This window comes from Gracilinanus agilis, chromosome 1 (assembly GCF_016433145.1).
Source record: "Gracilinanus agilis isolate LMUSP501 chromosome 1, AgileGrace, whole genome shotgun sequence".
NCBI lineage: Eukaryota > Metazoa > Chordata > Mammalia > Didelphimorphia > Didelphidae > Gracilinanus > Gracilinanus agilis.
The window spans coordinates 365,017,321-365,032,892 of record NC_058130.1 but is presented as its reverse complement, the minus strand read 5'-3'; the positions used below and the strand labels follow the sequence as shown (position 1 = coordinate 365,032,892).

Genomic DNA, 15,572 nt, shown 5'->3' with positions numbered 1-15,572 from the left:
GTGGCGCCCCCGCCCCCAAAGTCCGCGGCGGCGGCGGAGAAGCGGGGACTAAATGCTCTAGCTGCTTGCTGCCGCCGCGGCTTAGAGGGGAGCCGGAGGGAAGCGGGCGTAACGGTCCGAACGCAGCTGTGTCCCGGCCGGGACGGGACGAGTGGAACAGGGTGAGCGGCGCGAAGCCTGCCTCTCACGCGGCAAGAACTGCTCGGGGCCAGGCGTAGGACCCCGGACGGGCGGGCTGGTCGAGGGCGCCGGGGCCATGGCGCTGCGCGCCCGGGCGCTGTACGACTTCAGGTCGGAGAACCCGGGCGAGATCTCTCTGCGAGAGCACGAGGTGCTGAGCCTGTGCAGCGAACAGGACATTGAGGGCTGGCTGGAGGGGGTCAACAGCCGCGGCGACCGCGGGCTTTTCCCGGCCTCCTACGTGCAGGTGATCCGCGCCCCAGAGCCCCCGAGCGCGCCCAGCGGCGACAGCCACGGCCAGGCGGCCCGCTACGCCAACGTGCCACCGGGTGGCTTCGAGCCGCTGCCCCCGCCCGCCGCCGCGGCGTCCTCAGCCGCTGCAGCGCCACTGGCGCTGTCCCTGGCGAGCTCCTTCAAACCGCTGCCCGCCGACAGCTTCCAGCCTGGGCAGCCGCCGCCCCCGGCCGCCGCGGGCTTTCCGTATGGAGCGGCGAGCGGGGCCCTGCAGCCCTCTTCGGCGCAGCCGCTCTACGGCAGCGGCTACCAGCCCAGCCAAGGGAGCGACGACGACTGGGACGACGAGTGGGACGACAGCTCTACTGTGGCAGACGAGCCCGGGGTTCTAGGCAGTGGCTCCTACCCGGACTACGACGGCTCCTCCTCCGGAGGTGGTGGTGGCTGCGCGCCTGGACGATATCGCCTGTCCACGCGCTCCGATTTGTCCCTGGGTTCCCGGGGCGGCCCGGCCCACGCGCATCCCCAGCACCACCCCCCGCCGTCGGGGGCCAAGAGCTCTGCTACGGTGAGCCGCAACCTGAACCGCTTCTCCACCTTTGTCAAATCGGGCGGTGAGGCCTTCGTGTTGGGGGAGGCCTCGGGCTTCGTGAAAGACGGTGACAAGCTGTGCGTGGTGCTGGGGCCCTATGGCCCCGAGTGGCAGGAGAACCCCTACCCCTTCCAATGCACCATCGACGACCCCACCAAGCAGACCAAGTTCAAGGGCATGAAAAGCTACATCTCCTACAAACTAGTGCCCACCCACACCCAGGTGCCCGTGCACCGGCGATACAAGCACTTCGACTGGCTCTATGCTCGCTTGGCGGAGAAATTCCCTGTCATCTCTGTGCCCCACCTGCCTGAGAAACAGGCCACTGGGCGCTTCGAGGAGGACTTTATTTCCAAGCGCAGGAAAGGACTCATTTGGTGGATGAACCACATGGCCAGTCATCCCGTGCTAGCCCAATGTGATGTCTTCCAGCACTTCTTGACCTGCAGCAGCAGCACGGATGAGAAGGCCTGGAAACAGGGCAAGAGGAAAGCTGAGAAGGACGAGATGGTGGGAGCGAACTTTTTTTTGACGCTGAGCACCCCTTCTGCTGCTGCTCTGGACCTGCAAGAAGTGGAAAGTAAGATCGATGGCTTCAAGAGCTTCACCAAGAAGATGGATGACAGTGCCCTACAGCTCAATCATACAGCCAATGAATTTGCTAGGAAGCAAGTGACTGGCTTCAAGAAGGAATATCAAAAGGTGGGACAGTCCTTCCGAGGGCTCAGCCAAGCTTTTGAACTGGACCAACAGGCCTTTTCCGTTGGCCTGAACCAGGCCATTGCCTTCACCGGAGATGCCTACGATGCCATTGGAGAGCTCTTTGCTGAGCAGCCACGGCAGGACTTGGACCCAGTGATGGATTTATTAGCGCTGTATCAGGGACATCTGGCCAACTTTCCAGACATCATTCATGTTCAGAAAGGTAAAAATATATTTTCCAGATTGACTGCTTGTGATTCCTATAATGATTTTGGAAGAATTGCTTTAAAATGGATCTCTCACAGCTCAGGAAGCAGATTTGTATGAAAGTCTGTTCACATTAGTGTTGAGGAAATTAGTTGCTCAGCACTTTAGAATGACCACTTTTTTATTGTTATTGTTAGGCAATACACTTTTGCAGAGGTAGCATAATAAATGGCAACCTGTGACTGGGAATCAAAAAGAACTGAGAGTTCTACTACCTCTAACTTGAAGGCAAGTCATTGATTTCAGCACTGTAGGCTAATCTGGAGCTCATGATTGGAAATTGCAGAAAGTTTTCCTCACCTGGAAGTTCCCTGTTCACAGAAATCACAGGTCCAGTCCCTATCCCTCAATGCATAACCTTTTAAGGAAGAATGAAAACCTGTTACATGCCAATGTTAGAATCATATAATGGCTGGAGTTATTGAGTATGAAGGTGGGCAGACATTTTTATTTATTTGATAACATTGACTAGGATTAGAATGGGATGGCCTCATAGGCTTTGGGATTTTTTGCTGGGTATTCCTCTATTTCACTCTTAGAGGTAGTTTAGTAGAGAAGATGGCAGAAATAAGAAAAAATAAAAATGTAGAAATGAGAGTAGCCCACTTTATACTTTTAACAAACTATTGAAAGTCCTCCTTTCTTTGGTAAAAAATTTAGGTAGCTTCAGGAAAATAAAAGTTCTTTGAAGAAAACTGAAAATTTGATTTGATTTACCAAACACTTATTATGAGGGATAGTGGAAAGAGTGTTAGTTTTGAAATCAGAAAGCTTTGGTTCACACTCATTTCCACTGCTTACCTGTATGGCCTTAGGTAAGTCACTTATCTAGGCCTGTTTCCTTATCCATAAAGTGAGAGGGTTGGAGGGGGCTTTCCACCACTGAATCTACTTAACTGTGCCAAGAACAGAGGAGATGCAAAGATGTTAAAACAACACAATCTCTGCCCTCTAGAATCAATCTCGTTGTTTAATGGTGGAATGGATAAAGGCAAAAGGGAGACCCAGACCCCCCCCCAAAAAAAAAAAACAAAAACCCTGAGAAAAATAGATTAGAGGAACAAGAGAAGGCTTCCTAGAGAAGACTGTGGTGCTTGAGATAGGCTTTGTGCAGAGAAAATGCATTTATTTTAAATATTCTTTTTTGTTTTTAATTTTTGTTCCAATTGTCTTCCTTTTACCTCTGCCCCATCCACCAAGAAGGCAAAAAATGTGATATTGATTATATGTGTGAAATCATGCACAACATATTTCCTATTAGCCATGTTAGCAAAAAAAAAAAAAGCAAGAAAAATAAAGAAAATGGAAAAATTATGCTTCAGCCTGCACTCAGACTCCATCAGTTCCTTCTCAGGGAAATGGATAGCATTTTTCATCATAAGTCATTTGGAATTGTCTTTGATCATTGATTGCTTTATTGAGAATGGTCAAGTCATTCACAGTTGGTCATTATACAGTATTGCTGTTATTGTGTATAGTGTTATAGTGGTTCTTTTCACTTTGCATCAGTTCATATAAGTCTTCCTAGGTTTTTCTGAACCCATCCCCCTCATAATTTCTTTCTTTCTTTTTTTTAAACCCTTACCTTATGTCTTAGAATTTTGAACCCAGGACCTCCCCCTCATAATTTCTTAAAACACAACAGTATTCCATTACAGTCATATAGAACAATTTATTCAGTCACTCCCCAATTGATGGGTTTATGGAGGTGAAGATATAGGAAAAGGAGTGTAGGTAGCTTTGGAAACAAAGGGCAGTGTAATTGGAATAAGTAGAATTCAGAACAAGATATTGAACAGCTAGTTGTTAATTTGGGGTGGGAATAGCTCAAAGTATCTCTAAAATGGTAGACTGAAAAAATTTGTAGAGTGCCTTAAATACCATGTTAAGACTCATAGGATCTTTAATTTTTAACTTGAGAACTTTAGTGATGGCTCTCTTACTTTACAAATAAAAAAATTTAAGACCAGAGAAGGAATGCCAATAAACATTCACTAAGTACCTACCTTTTGGTGTGCTAATCAGAGTGCTAAGCACTAAGATACCCCAGGAGGGGGAAAAACAGTTCCACCCCTCAAAAATTTCACCATTTAAGTGAACACAATTTTTATTAAACTATTGAGGAAAATGAAGTACATAATAAAGTCTGTACTAATACATCGTGGAAAGAACCTTAAATCCAGTCTTCTACCTGAAGAAGGAAATATCTGTGTTTCTGACAAATCTGACCTGCTTGGATCTCTTTTAATAATGAGGAACCCAGTTGACAACTGATTGAATTTTTGGAACAATTGTTAATATTGTTTTGAATCTCAAACTTGTTTTCCTGTAACTTGTATCCATTGGTCACAGTAGCCAGAAATTGTACAGAATAAGACTTTTCTACCAGATACAACCTTGAATATTTATTTGAAGACAGCACAGTGGAGTGGAAAGGGCATTGGGTTTGGATATAGGCTCTCCATTTATCTTCATTTCTTTAGACCTTTCAGTCTGTCATTTGTAGAATGAGAGGGTTGAAGTGGAGGATACAAATAGGAAAAAGTAAGACAAGTCTCTGCTCTTAAGGAGCTCACTGTCTATTAAGGGGAGACCTCTTAGCTTTTAACTGCAAGTCAGATGGAAAGGACTGGTGGTCCTTAGAGTGCAGCAGCAAAGCAGATGGTAATGCATCATCTTTAGTGTCATTTTCATTAACAAAGCCATATGGTGAGCCATTTGACAATGTCAGCGACTTTTGGTACTGAGGATTTTTGTTTTCTGACTCTTTAAGTAGCTATGGCTACCTAAGTAAGGTAGGAGGCTAGAGTACCTTCTGAAACTGTTATAGATTACACTGTCACAAGATTTGCTTCTGTGATGTTGTCTAGGGTTAGACAGAAGCAGGTCTACAGTTATGGTGATACTGAGATTTTGGCAATTTTGTTTACCCCTGGGATTTTAGGTTTATTTGCCCAGTTAACAATTGGTCAGCACTTGGTGTTGGTGGTAGGAGAGGATGGCTAGCTTCTTTCCCACAGGGATTGATTGCTTCCTGGGATAATGACTTGGAGGGTGGAGGAGAGCCAGTGTTTTGTGAGTGTTTCAGAGCACTAGGACTTAGCTGATGATCATAGATGGCCCCTAAGGTTCCTTCCAGTTTTCAATCTATGATCCTGTGATCTCTGTGTCTTATTTTTCTTCAGGCTAACCGTTCCCCTTCATCCAACAGTTTCTAGATTCTGTAAAACTTATGGATTCACTCCAATTTTTTATTGTCCCTCTTTAACATGTAGTACCTAGACTTAGAAACAATACTTCAGATGTATTCTGATCTATGCCTGATTAGTGGGACCAAATTTGAATTGAATATTGAATCAGAAGATTGGAAGCCTTTAATTCCTATATAGGTATAGTTATATCCACATATATCTTGTGTATATATATATATATATATATATGGTTATGTTTAAGTTAATATACATGTTTATGTGCATTTATTATTATTATTAATTATTATTATTATTTTCTCTCTGGCTCTGGTCACTATATTTCCTGAATATAGTTTAAGATAGTGTCAACTTTTTTTCCTAAGTTAGAGTGTGTTGAATTTTAACAAGGAGCTGAAACCCCCATGTCTTATTAAATCCATTTAAACCTTTTTCTCCCATCTTATCTTTGTACAATTTTTTTAAAATCTTATTCAGGACTTTACATTATCCTCCTTTAAAGTATTGTCTTATTAGCTTCAGGTTTTTTGTGTTTTAGTTTGTTGATCTTTTTAGATCCTGATTTTCTTGTCCAGTGTATTATTCTTACTCCCAACTTTCTGTCTCCAGTCAAGTTACTGATAAAAGGCAGAGGACAAAGCCAGATAGAGTCTTGTATCAGTGTAATAGGAAAGCAACAAACTGGAAATCAAAAGACCTGGGTTCTAGTAACTATCTCTACCACTTGCCAGTTAATCCTTCTTAGCTTTATATTTCCTCATTTTAAAAATAATTATTTTTTGACTTTGTTCTTTGATTCTGTTTTAAAGAACTTGATTAGCTAATAAGCTAGAACTTACTCATTAATATTAAGTAAATGATTAATGATCGACATTCCTTTTTTCCTTTCTTTTTGCCTCTAGGAATATCCTTTGGGACGTTTGTTAAATACAGAGTTGAAATTGAAATAATATTGTCAATATCATTAGTGCCAAACTCAAATCGAAGTGGATCTCTGCAGGACACATTTTGACATATTAGAAAGCCACAGATTACATGTCTTTTTGTATTTTAATTTATTTGTTAAACATTTCTCAGTTGCATTTTTATCTGGTACTGGGAAGAGCTTTGTGTTTTATACCTCTGCTCTACATCATTAGCTAGAGAGTAGTTAGCTAATAGCTAACATTTTATATAGTATCTACTAAGTGCTTTTGCAAATATTATTTCATTAGATCCTCACAACAATCCTGGGAGGTAGGTGCTATTATTATCCTCATTTTATAGATAGAAAACTGAGACAGACAGTTAAATGACTTGCCCAGGGTTATACAGCTACTTAAGTTACTATTATAAGTGTCATAGTAATAATGGAGATATGGAATATTATTTTTATTAGGAACAGTATATTTATGAGAGATAGCAAGGTGGTATGAGAAGAGCTTTGGAGCTGACATAAAAAAAAAATCTTATTTCAAGGTCAGGCCCACGTGTCAACCAATGTTGGGGAACAAACTTTTTTTTTTTTTTTTTAAAACAAACACCTTCTATCTTAGTATCAATTCTAAGACAGGGGAGCAGCAAGGGCTAGGCAATTGAGGTTAAGTGACTTACTTGCCATAAGGTCCCACAGCTAGGATGTGTCTGAGTTCAGATTTGAATCCAACTCACTCCAAGCCTGTTCTCTATCCATTTGTGTTGCTGAGCTGCCCCAGAAACAAATTTCTTAAACTCCTTGAACCTCAGTGTTTTTAGCTGTAATTAGGAAGGATAATGTGTCATTATATGTGTCAAAAGACTGTCATGGGGAAAATATTGATTATTGATGTCAAGCATAGCCAATGGTACAAAATTTCTACTAGCTTTCAGGCACAGAACATTTATTAGGTACTCAAAAATGTGCCAGACAGGTGCTAAGTACTGAGGATTTAAAGAAAGGCAAAAGATAGTCCCTTCTCTGAAGGTCTTCACTGTCTAATTAAGGAGACAACATGCAAGGAAATATTACAAAATATATTAAGAGTAGAGTTCAGGGGTGGGGAAAAACTGTGATCCTAGGAAAGATCTTCTGCAGAAGTCTGGACTTGAGGTTAGTCTTGAAAGAAAAGAGGGAAACGAAGTTTAATCTTTTCAAAGTGTAGCAACTAGGGAACTGTATTGTCTCTGTTATAAAGGCAGCATTTTCTCATCCTTAGGAAAGTTTGGAATTTGTTGCCTAAAGCTATGCTTATTGTGACTTGGGGCCATTTACTTGAAGCTGGTATTGCTGAAGCATACTTAGTTTGTGTTTTCCAGGAATTCTGCAGGACCTTCTTTTCTAAGCTTGGATAAAACTTTTCAGAAATTTTCAAAATTTCGATTATAAAGAGAAGTTTTTTTTTTTTTTTCAGATATTCAAGAGTTATTCCAGGAATGGATATATGCTCTTGAGAACTTTGATTACCTCAAAGGCCTTTACTTTTGGTAGTGAGAAAAACCCAAACGATGCAATTTAAATAACCTTTTATGTTTAAAAGTCTTTATTGGAGCACAATGAATTTATATAGAAGCCTCCCAACCTTCGAAAAGGAGAGCTGGAGATTAGCTACTTTTGGCTAATTAGATTATCAGAAGTGTTAATTCCTTTACTGTCTGTCATTACTATCAGCATTTTTTTAAAGTTCCTACTTTTAGCCCTTATTAGGAAAGGAGTTCTTAACTTCCAAGGGTCTTTGAATTAAAAAAAAAATTTTTATAACTATTTCAATATAATTGATTTCTTTTGTGATTTCTGTGCATTTCTTTATTTTACTAATTTGAAAACATTATTCTTAGAAAAGGTTTGCCAGCTTCATCTGTCTGTCAGAGGAGTCAGTAAATATATAAAAGTTTATGAAAACCTTTAAGGGAAAAAAAAACACTGTTAGATCTTAGAATTTGAACTTTATCCCAAAGACCAGGATAGGAAGCTTCTTTTAATATTATAAGAAATAACCTTAGAGGTCTAATCCAAGTTCAGTATTTTAGAGGAAACTGAGGTTTAGAGAGGCTAAATGATTTGGCCAAGAATCCTCCTTTCCACTACTTTTTCATTCTTTTTTAGTGAGTCTTTTTTTTTTCTAACTTACCTCCTGATATATTTCTGTTTACCATGAAAAATCTAAGTACTCTTTCCCCATACCCTTTAGATAAGACATTGGGGAAATGAAATAGGCATTGATCTTCTTTAAAGGGCTTTTAAGGCACTCATCTAGTGGATAATTTTATAAAGCTTCCCTAGCTAGCATCAGCATTCAGACAATATAAAACAGCTCTTGAGTATTTATGGCCAATGACAAACCTATTAAGGACTGAGGATAAAAAATGTAAATAAGTACTATTCTGTCTGCTAGACTCTCCTACTTGATATATTTTACTTATATTAAAGTTGTTGCATTTATTTAGTTTTCATTTGTTGGTATTCGAAATGAAAAACCATGGTTTCCTAAAGAGAGGTTTCATTTTTTTTTCCATCAGTTAATATTTCTTTCCCAGGTAAGCCTATCTGGGATAATGCATTAGAACGAGGGAGGAAAATAGTTTGCTCTAGTTTTTTGGACATGAGTGGGACACTGATTTTCTTTATATCTTCTGTATACCTAATTATTTACATATTGTCTCTCTTATTCAAATGTGAACTTCTTGAAAATAGGACTGTTTGTCTTTGTATTCACAGAATTTAGCATAGTTCCTGGGACATAGTAAATGCTTAATAAATGTTTTGACTATTCACTTTGAATAAACCGTGAATTTCTCATAAGTTGGGGAATCTCATAAGTTGTTAGTGCCTTAATATTAGACTGTTAACTGACCTTGACCTTGGCATTACTCTTACCCATAGTACTGACTTGACCTTGGTGTTTCATAGTTTTTTCTTTTGTAAAGTGATATTTCATACTTCACACTCTTACTCTGATTTACCTTTATAATGTGCTGGAGGTACAGAACTAACAGTGAACTCAGTAAAATGTATTGTCTGGCACTTATTACATGTGATTTTGTTTCATGGACTATGCTTTGCTTTTCAATATATCTAAGTCTGGTTAATATTAAAGCTGTTTTATAATGGGTCTTCAAGGTTTTATGCTTACTTTTGGAGAGTTGTTGAAGACTGGATAATCCCTAAATAAAAATATGAAAATGTCATTTATGGCCTTATAAATATGTAAGTGGTTGCTGCGGAAAACTATTCATAAATGAATGCAAGGTTTCTAAGGAAAGAGTATAGAGTTATGTTATATCTTGGTAAAACCAAGGTTTGGACCATGAACAAAATAAAACTCATAAGTCTGTTATCTCCATCAGAGCAGAGCTTGTCTCTTCTTTGTATGTCTTGCTTCTTCCTTTTGTATCTCCCTGATACTTTCACACTGGTCCTTATTATTTGTTGCACAGATGCAAACTTCCTTAGCTATTCAAACATTAGTAGGGAAATTCTATGTCTTTTTTAACCTTTACACAGAGGTCGTTTCTTTCTAAGCAAAATTTCAGTTTCTTCTGGATCTGGCCCTATCTTCTAAAATCCTACAACTAAAAATGCTGGAAATGGTCATGCTTAAAAATATAATCAGTTTTTTGGAGTATAATTCACCCATTATGCCCCCTGTAACCATTTGTAAGTTAGTTTGATCTTAGGTTCTGAGATTTTGTCATTGAAAATAGTTAAAGAAACCAGAGCCAATCATTCAATAAGCATTTATTACCCACTATGGACCAGGAACTGTGCTAAGTACTGGGCATGCAAAAAAGAGGCAAAAGATAGTTCTTGCTTTCAAAAGCTCATAGTCTAATGGAGGAGACAAGAAGCAAACAAATGTATCTAAAGCAAGCTACATACAGGATAGACAGGAAATAATAAAGAGAAGGCAATGGAATTAAGAAGTGTTCTATTGAAGGTAGGAGAGCAGAGCATTCCAGAGATGAGGGACAGCCCCCCCAAAACGCCCAGAGCTGAGAGATGAGCATTTTATTCATGGAACATCCAGGAGACCAGTGTCAGTTCAAAGAATACATTTTGGGGAGTGAGGTGTAAGAAATCTGGAAAGGTAGGACAGGGCTAGATTATAAAGAGCTTTAAATAGCAAATAGATTTGTATTTGCTTTTGGAGGCAATAGAAAGTCAGTGGATTTTATTGAGTAGGGTTTTGACATGATCCAACCTGTGTTTTAGAAAAATCACTTCAATAGCTGAATTGTGGGGTGGATGGGAGTGGGGGAAAGCCTTGAGGGAGGTAGACCCACCAGCAGGCTATTGCAATAATCAAGGAAGTGAGGTGATAAGATCCTTCAGCAGTCTTGGCAGTCTTAGAAGAGAGAACGAGCCATATTTGAGAGATGTTGCAAAGGTGAAATTAGCAGGCTTTGACGACAGCTATATATATGGGTAGTGAGAGATAGTGAGGAATCAAAGATGACTCCTAGGTTTTGAGTCTGAGGAGCTGAGAGATGGTATTACCCTGTACAGTAATAGGTAAAGTAGGAGGGGGGAAAAAGTTTAGGGGGATAGATAATGAATTCTGTTTTGAACAAATTGAGTTTAAGATGTCTACTGACATTCAATTGGAGATGTCTGAAAAAGCAATTGGAGATTTGATATTTGAGATTAGCAGAGAGATTAAAATGAGAAAGGTGGATTTAAGAATGATCAACTTAAAGATGGCAGTTTAATGGGAGCTGATGAGATCATCAAGTGAAATAGTTTAGAGAAAAAAAGAGAAGAGGGCCTTGGACAAAACCCTGAGGGACACCTATGATGGGAAGGTGTGATTTGGATGAATATCTAGCAAAGACAGATAGGAAGAAAATCAGGAGAGAGTGGTATTCCCAAAACTTAGAGCGAAGAGAGTATCAAGGAGACAGTGATCAATGAATCAGAGGTTGAAGAGAGGTAAAGGAGAATGAAAATTGAAAAAAACCTATTCATTGGATTTGGAGAGGTCAGTTTCAGTGGAACAAGGTCAGAAGCTCAATTGTAAATGGTTAAGAAGAGAGTAAGAAGCCTTTGGAAAGTGGAGGCAGTTATGTATAGGTACTTTTCAAGCAGTTTAGCTAATAAGGGCAGAAGAGATATAAGGAAATAATTAGGAGGAATGGGGGGAAACATGGACATGTTTGTAGGCAGGAGAAAATGAGTCAGTAGACAGGAAGAGATCAAGAAAAAGTAAAAGAGTAAGTAAGGATAACAGAGGGGATAATCTGTTGGAGAAGAGGCTGTAAAATGAGATCATTTGAACAAGTAGAGGGTTAGTCTTGATAGTGAGTGAGGCTTCTTCATCATGTGGAATAGTAGGGAAGGAAGAGAAAGTGGCATTTGAGTGATAAGAGATGAGGAAGGGGGAGATGGCCAAGATGTCTGTTTTCATTTTTTTTTTTAAGTTCCTAGGACCATAAAGGCTAAAAAGGTCTGGGAAAGAGGCAGAAATTGGCCCCGGGCCATACCTTAGGTTCCTTGAACAGTCCCAGTGAGTAGCTTTCTGCAAACCCAGCCACACTGTGAAGCATTCCAAGGCTTGTGGAGCTAGGTAATTTCCAGACTTGGATAGAAGAATAAAATCTAAATGATAGGAGCTCTTTAGTTACAGTCTGAAATTTTAATTGCTCATCTTTGAGTCCAACTTAGTAAAATCAAATTCATTTCTCCCAAGCCAGTTTTGGGGGGAAATTTTGTGAGGAGAGACTTTTAAGTTGACACTTTTATAGACTCATTTTAAGGAGGGACAAGGTCTCTAAGCCTTAAAAGAATAAAACCTATAATATAATAGTACATTTTTTTAACTCAAACAATCTCTCAGATTCCCTTCAGTTTTCAAATTCTTTGACTTTATAATGTGATATACTTGCTACTGCTGTCCTAGAAGTTTTAAGTTTCCTTATTCTGCAGTTGTGATAATAACGATTTATTCTACTTAACATTTTATATCATTGAGCTAATAATTTTGTCAAATGTTGGTTAATTGAAACAACTCTTAAACTTAACAAATTTCTCATTTTGTTTTTTTTTTTAGTTTATAATTGTTTCAACCTCTGTGACATTCCTAATATCAATTTCACAGGCCAAAAAAATTATTGAAATGGTTTTAATTATACTAATTATACAAGCAATTTTTAATTACATTACAAGATATAGTCAGTTCTGTATGTGACTCTTAGAATGGATCTCTTTGAGCACTGTGGGATTTATTTATGCTGTATTTATCGGAATATAATTATTTTATCTAGTAAGGCCTTTTTTAAAGGGGTAGAGAAGGAGAAAGATTATCTATTTCCTGTCTCTAATTAGATAGAGATGGAAATTGCTTCTTTGATGCCTGAATACAGAATGAATTCATGGACCACTAGTTTCTCACTTTGCCCTATAACCTCTTCTCTGGTGCTGGATGCCCTTTGGTTGTTTTTCCTAGCTCCCCTTCTCTATTTAAAGAAACTCCTTTCCTGGCTTATTCCTTTATTATATAAGTACTGAAAGAATTTGTGATTTTTATGTGGAGAAACTCTAGGAGTTCCACAGATCACAACTGTCCATGACTTCTTAGATCTTTGGGAGATGCCTGAACCCTATGATCATCCGGGGCTTCCTAATTCCATGATATTAGCAAGCACTGATTTTGTTCTGCTGACTCTACTTTTCCCTTGTTTCTACAGGTAAATAGCAACAATCACCTTGCTATTGGAGATGGAGGAAACCATTTTGATTTTTCTCCAAAGCTGTCTGATCTTTTAGCACTAATAGCCTAAAAGACTAGCTTCACCTCATTGTTCATTTATGCAAAAATGTTCTCAAGCCATGAAAATTAGCTTTCTAACAGTAGGGTTTTTTTTAAACCCTTACCTTTTTATCTTAGAATCAAATATTCTAAGTATTGGTTTCAAGGCAGAAGAATGGTAAGGACTAGATAATTGGGGTTAAGTGACTTGCCCAAGGTCACAGAGCTAGGAAGTGTCTGAGGTCATATTTGAACCCAAGACTTCCAATTCCAGGACTAGCTTTCCTGTCTACTGAGCTACCTAGCTGCCCTACTAACATTCTTAATATTTATTGCCAAAGACTGCCGTAAAAATTAAGCATCTAAAAAAGTATGTTAGATGATAATTTGAATTAATAAATTCTAGGAAAGATCATAGGATTTTGATTTGAAGGTGACCTTAATCATCTAAGACTCAGATTATACAGAGGAGAAAACTGAGACCAGAAAGGAAATAAATGCCTTGTCAAATTTGCACAGTAAGGAGCAGAACCAGGATTCAGACCTAAGTCCTCTTACCTGTGAAGCTAATGTCCTTCACGTTCTAATGATTTGGGGTAGTTTGACAAAGTCCTCAAGTTAATAAAAATCAATTATATTTTTGAAATTATATTTTAGGTATTAAATCAAAGTATGATTGATGCTTTTCTTTTTAAGCTAAAGGTAATTTTAAGGTGAATTCAGATATCCTAGAATATAGTTAAAAAGAAATTCAGTGAATACCAACTGCTTTCAGGATACTCCTCTAGGATATATTATCTCTAATTCAAACTTACTATGTCTAAAAAATCATCTTTCTTTCAAACTTCCCTGTTTCTGTTGGGAGAACCACATCTTTCACTCCACTTCATCATCTTAGTCACCTCTTTTTCTACCTTCTCATTCACTGCAGTTAATTAATTGTCAAGGCTGGTTGATTATGACCTCCCTACATCATTTCTTACATCTGCTCCTACTGTCCAATTTCTCTCCACACTTCTAGACTATTGTGATAGCCTTCTGATTGGTTTGCTTACTTCTTATCTCTCCTTCATTAATCCATTCATTCCACTGCTACCAGAATATAATTATCCTAAGGTTAGTCCTTGCCCGTGTCACTTCTGTACAAATGCCTTCAGTTGCTCTATTTCTACGGGAACTGTATTTTTGTTGTTGTTATTGTCTTTTATTTTATTTTAAAGTATTTTTCCATGGTTACATGATTCATGTTTTTCTCCTCCCAGAGCTGATAAGCAATTCCACTGGGTTATACATGTATTATCACTCTATTCCTATTTCCATATTACTCATTTTTGTAATAGTCTTTTAAAAACCAAAACCCCATGTCCAGTACCCATATAATCAAATGAAAAATCAGTTTTCCTTCTGTGTTTCTACTCTCACAGTTCTTTCAATGTGGATATCGTTCTTTCTCCTAAGTCCTTTGGGATTGTCCTGGATCATTGCATTGCTGTCAGTAGCAAAGTTGATTATATATGCTTGTCCCACAATGTTTCAGTTTGTGTGTACACTGTTCTCCTGGTTCTGCTCATTTTACTCCGAATCAGTTCATGGAAGTCTTTCTAGGCTGTATGGAAATCATGCAGTTTATTGTTCCTTATTGCACAATAGCTTTTAAGGGAACAGTATTGAAGAGAATTTCTTAGTCGTTCATTTAAGGGTCTCCAGTCTGGCACCAACCTACCTCTCTAGTCTTTCCCATCATTACTCTTCATGCAGTCTAGATTTGACTACTACCTAGTCCTCAGACTCAACATTACATTGTCTTTCATGTTCAGCCTAGGTGGGTGTCACCTATCATTTATTGTATACTCAGTTTCTATTCTTTTATAATACACTCCAAATCTCTCTCTTCCATTTCCCATCCATCTGTTCTCCTTTGAACACCTCCATCATAACAATAACAGTAGCCAGCATTTCTATAGCACCTACTTTATAACAAGTGCTTTGCAAATTCATCTCATTTGATCATGCTCCTAAAAACCTCATCATTCTCCAGGATCCCATCAGCCCTGGTATTCATACCTCATTCAGTGCCCTTTGCCCTCTGAAGGTTGAGATTCAGGAACAGTGACCTTGGACTCTTTTTCACCATGTGCTTGTGCTCTAAGTAGCTGTAGATGTGGAGACCTGTGATCTCTTCAGTCCAAAGAGCCAATGCTTGGCAGCAGTACTTAATTTTTTAGTCTACTGAGTGAAGAAGTCTGAGTTTTAGTCACTGGCAACTGATCAGAAAGGCTGCTTGTTTCTTCCCAACAAGGCGGTTCTATACATGCACAGCACTATTGTAAAGTTTAAATTCTTTTGAGAATAATTTCAGGATAAGGATCTTGCCATCTCCTCAGAATCCAGACAATGAACCTGTTTGGTGGAGGCACCAAAAAGATGCCTAAAGACCCTTCACTGGACCATGAAGATCAAAATTGAACTTTGGGTGCAGTTGATTTGAACTATGGGGAGTTGAATGAGTTGAATGCATTTGTTTTGAATGTACACTCTTATGCCAATAGGGGACTGCCTCCAAATTGGTTTTTTGTCAGTGCGGCTAGTTTTATCCATTTGTTCTATCCATTTCTTTTATTCCCCCAAATTCCTGAAATTTAGAAGTTGTCTATGTTTACAGATCCAGCGAAGAAAAAGGGCCAACCC

At 39.1% G+C, this 15,572-nt stretch overlaps 2 protein-coding genes across 2 annotated transcripts in view; both read left to right on the top strand.

Annotated features, from left to right (window-relative positions):
• LOC123251815 (alkaline phosphatase, tissue-nonspecific isozyme-like) overlaps positions 1-165 on the top strand; it is a 7,358-nt gene extending 7,193 nt beyond the window's left edge. Inside the window, exon 3 of the mRNA XM_044681132.1 lies at positions 22-165. Coding sequence (XP_044537067.1) covers positions 22-165 — 144 coding nt within the window. The remainder of the gene's footprint in view (positions 1-21) is intronic.
• Positions 166-256: 91 nt separating this feature from the next.
• The window catches only part of SNX18 (sorting nexin 18), a 34,359-nt gene continuing 19,043 nt past the window's right edge, over positions 257-15,572 (top strand). The window contains exon 1 of the mRNA XM_044663997.1: positions 257-1,931. Within this exon, the coding sequence (XP_044519932.1) occupies positions 257-1,931 (1,675 nt within the window). The remainder of the gene's footprint in view (positions 1,932-15,572) is intronic.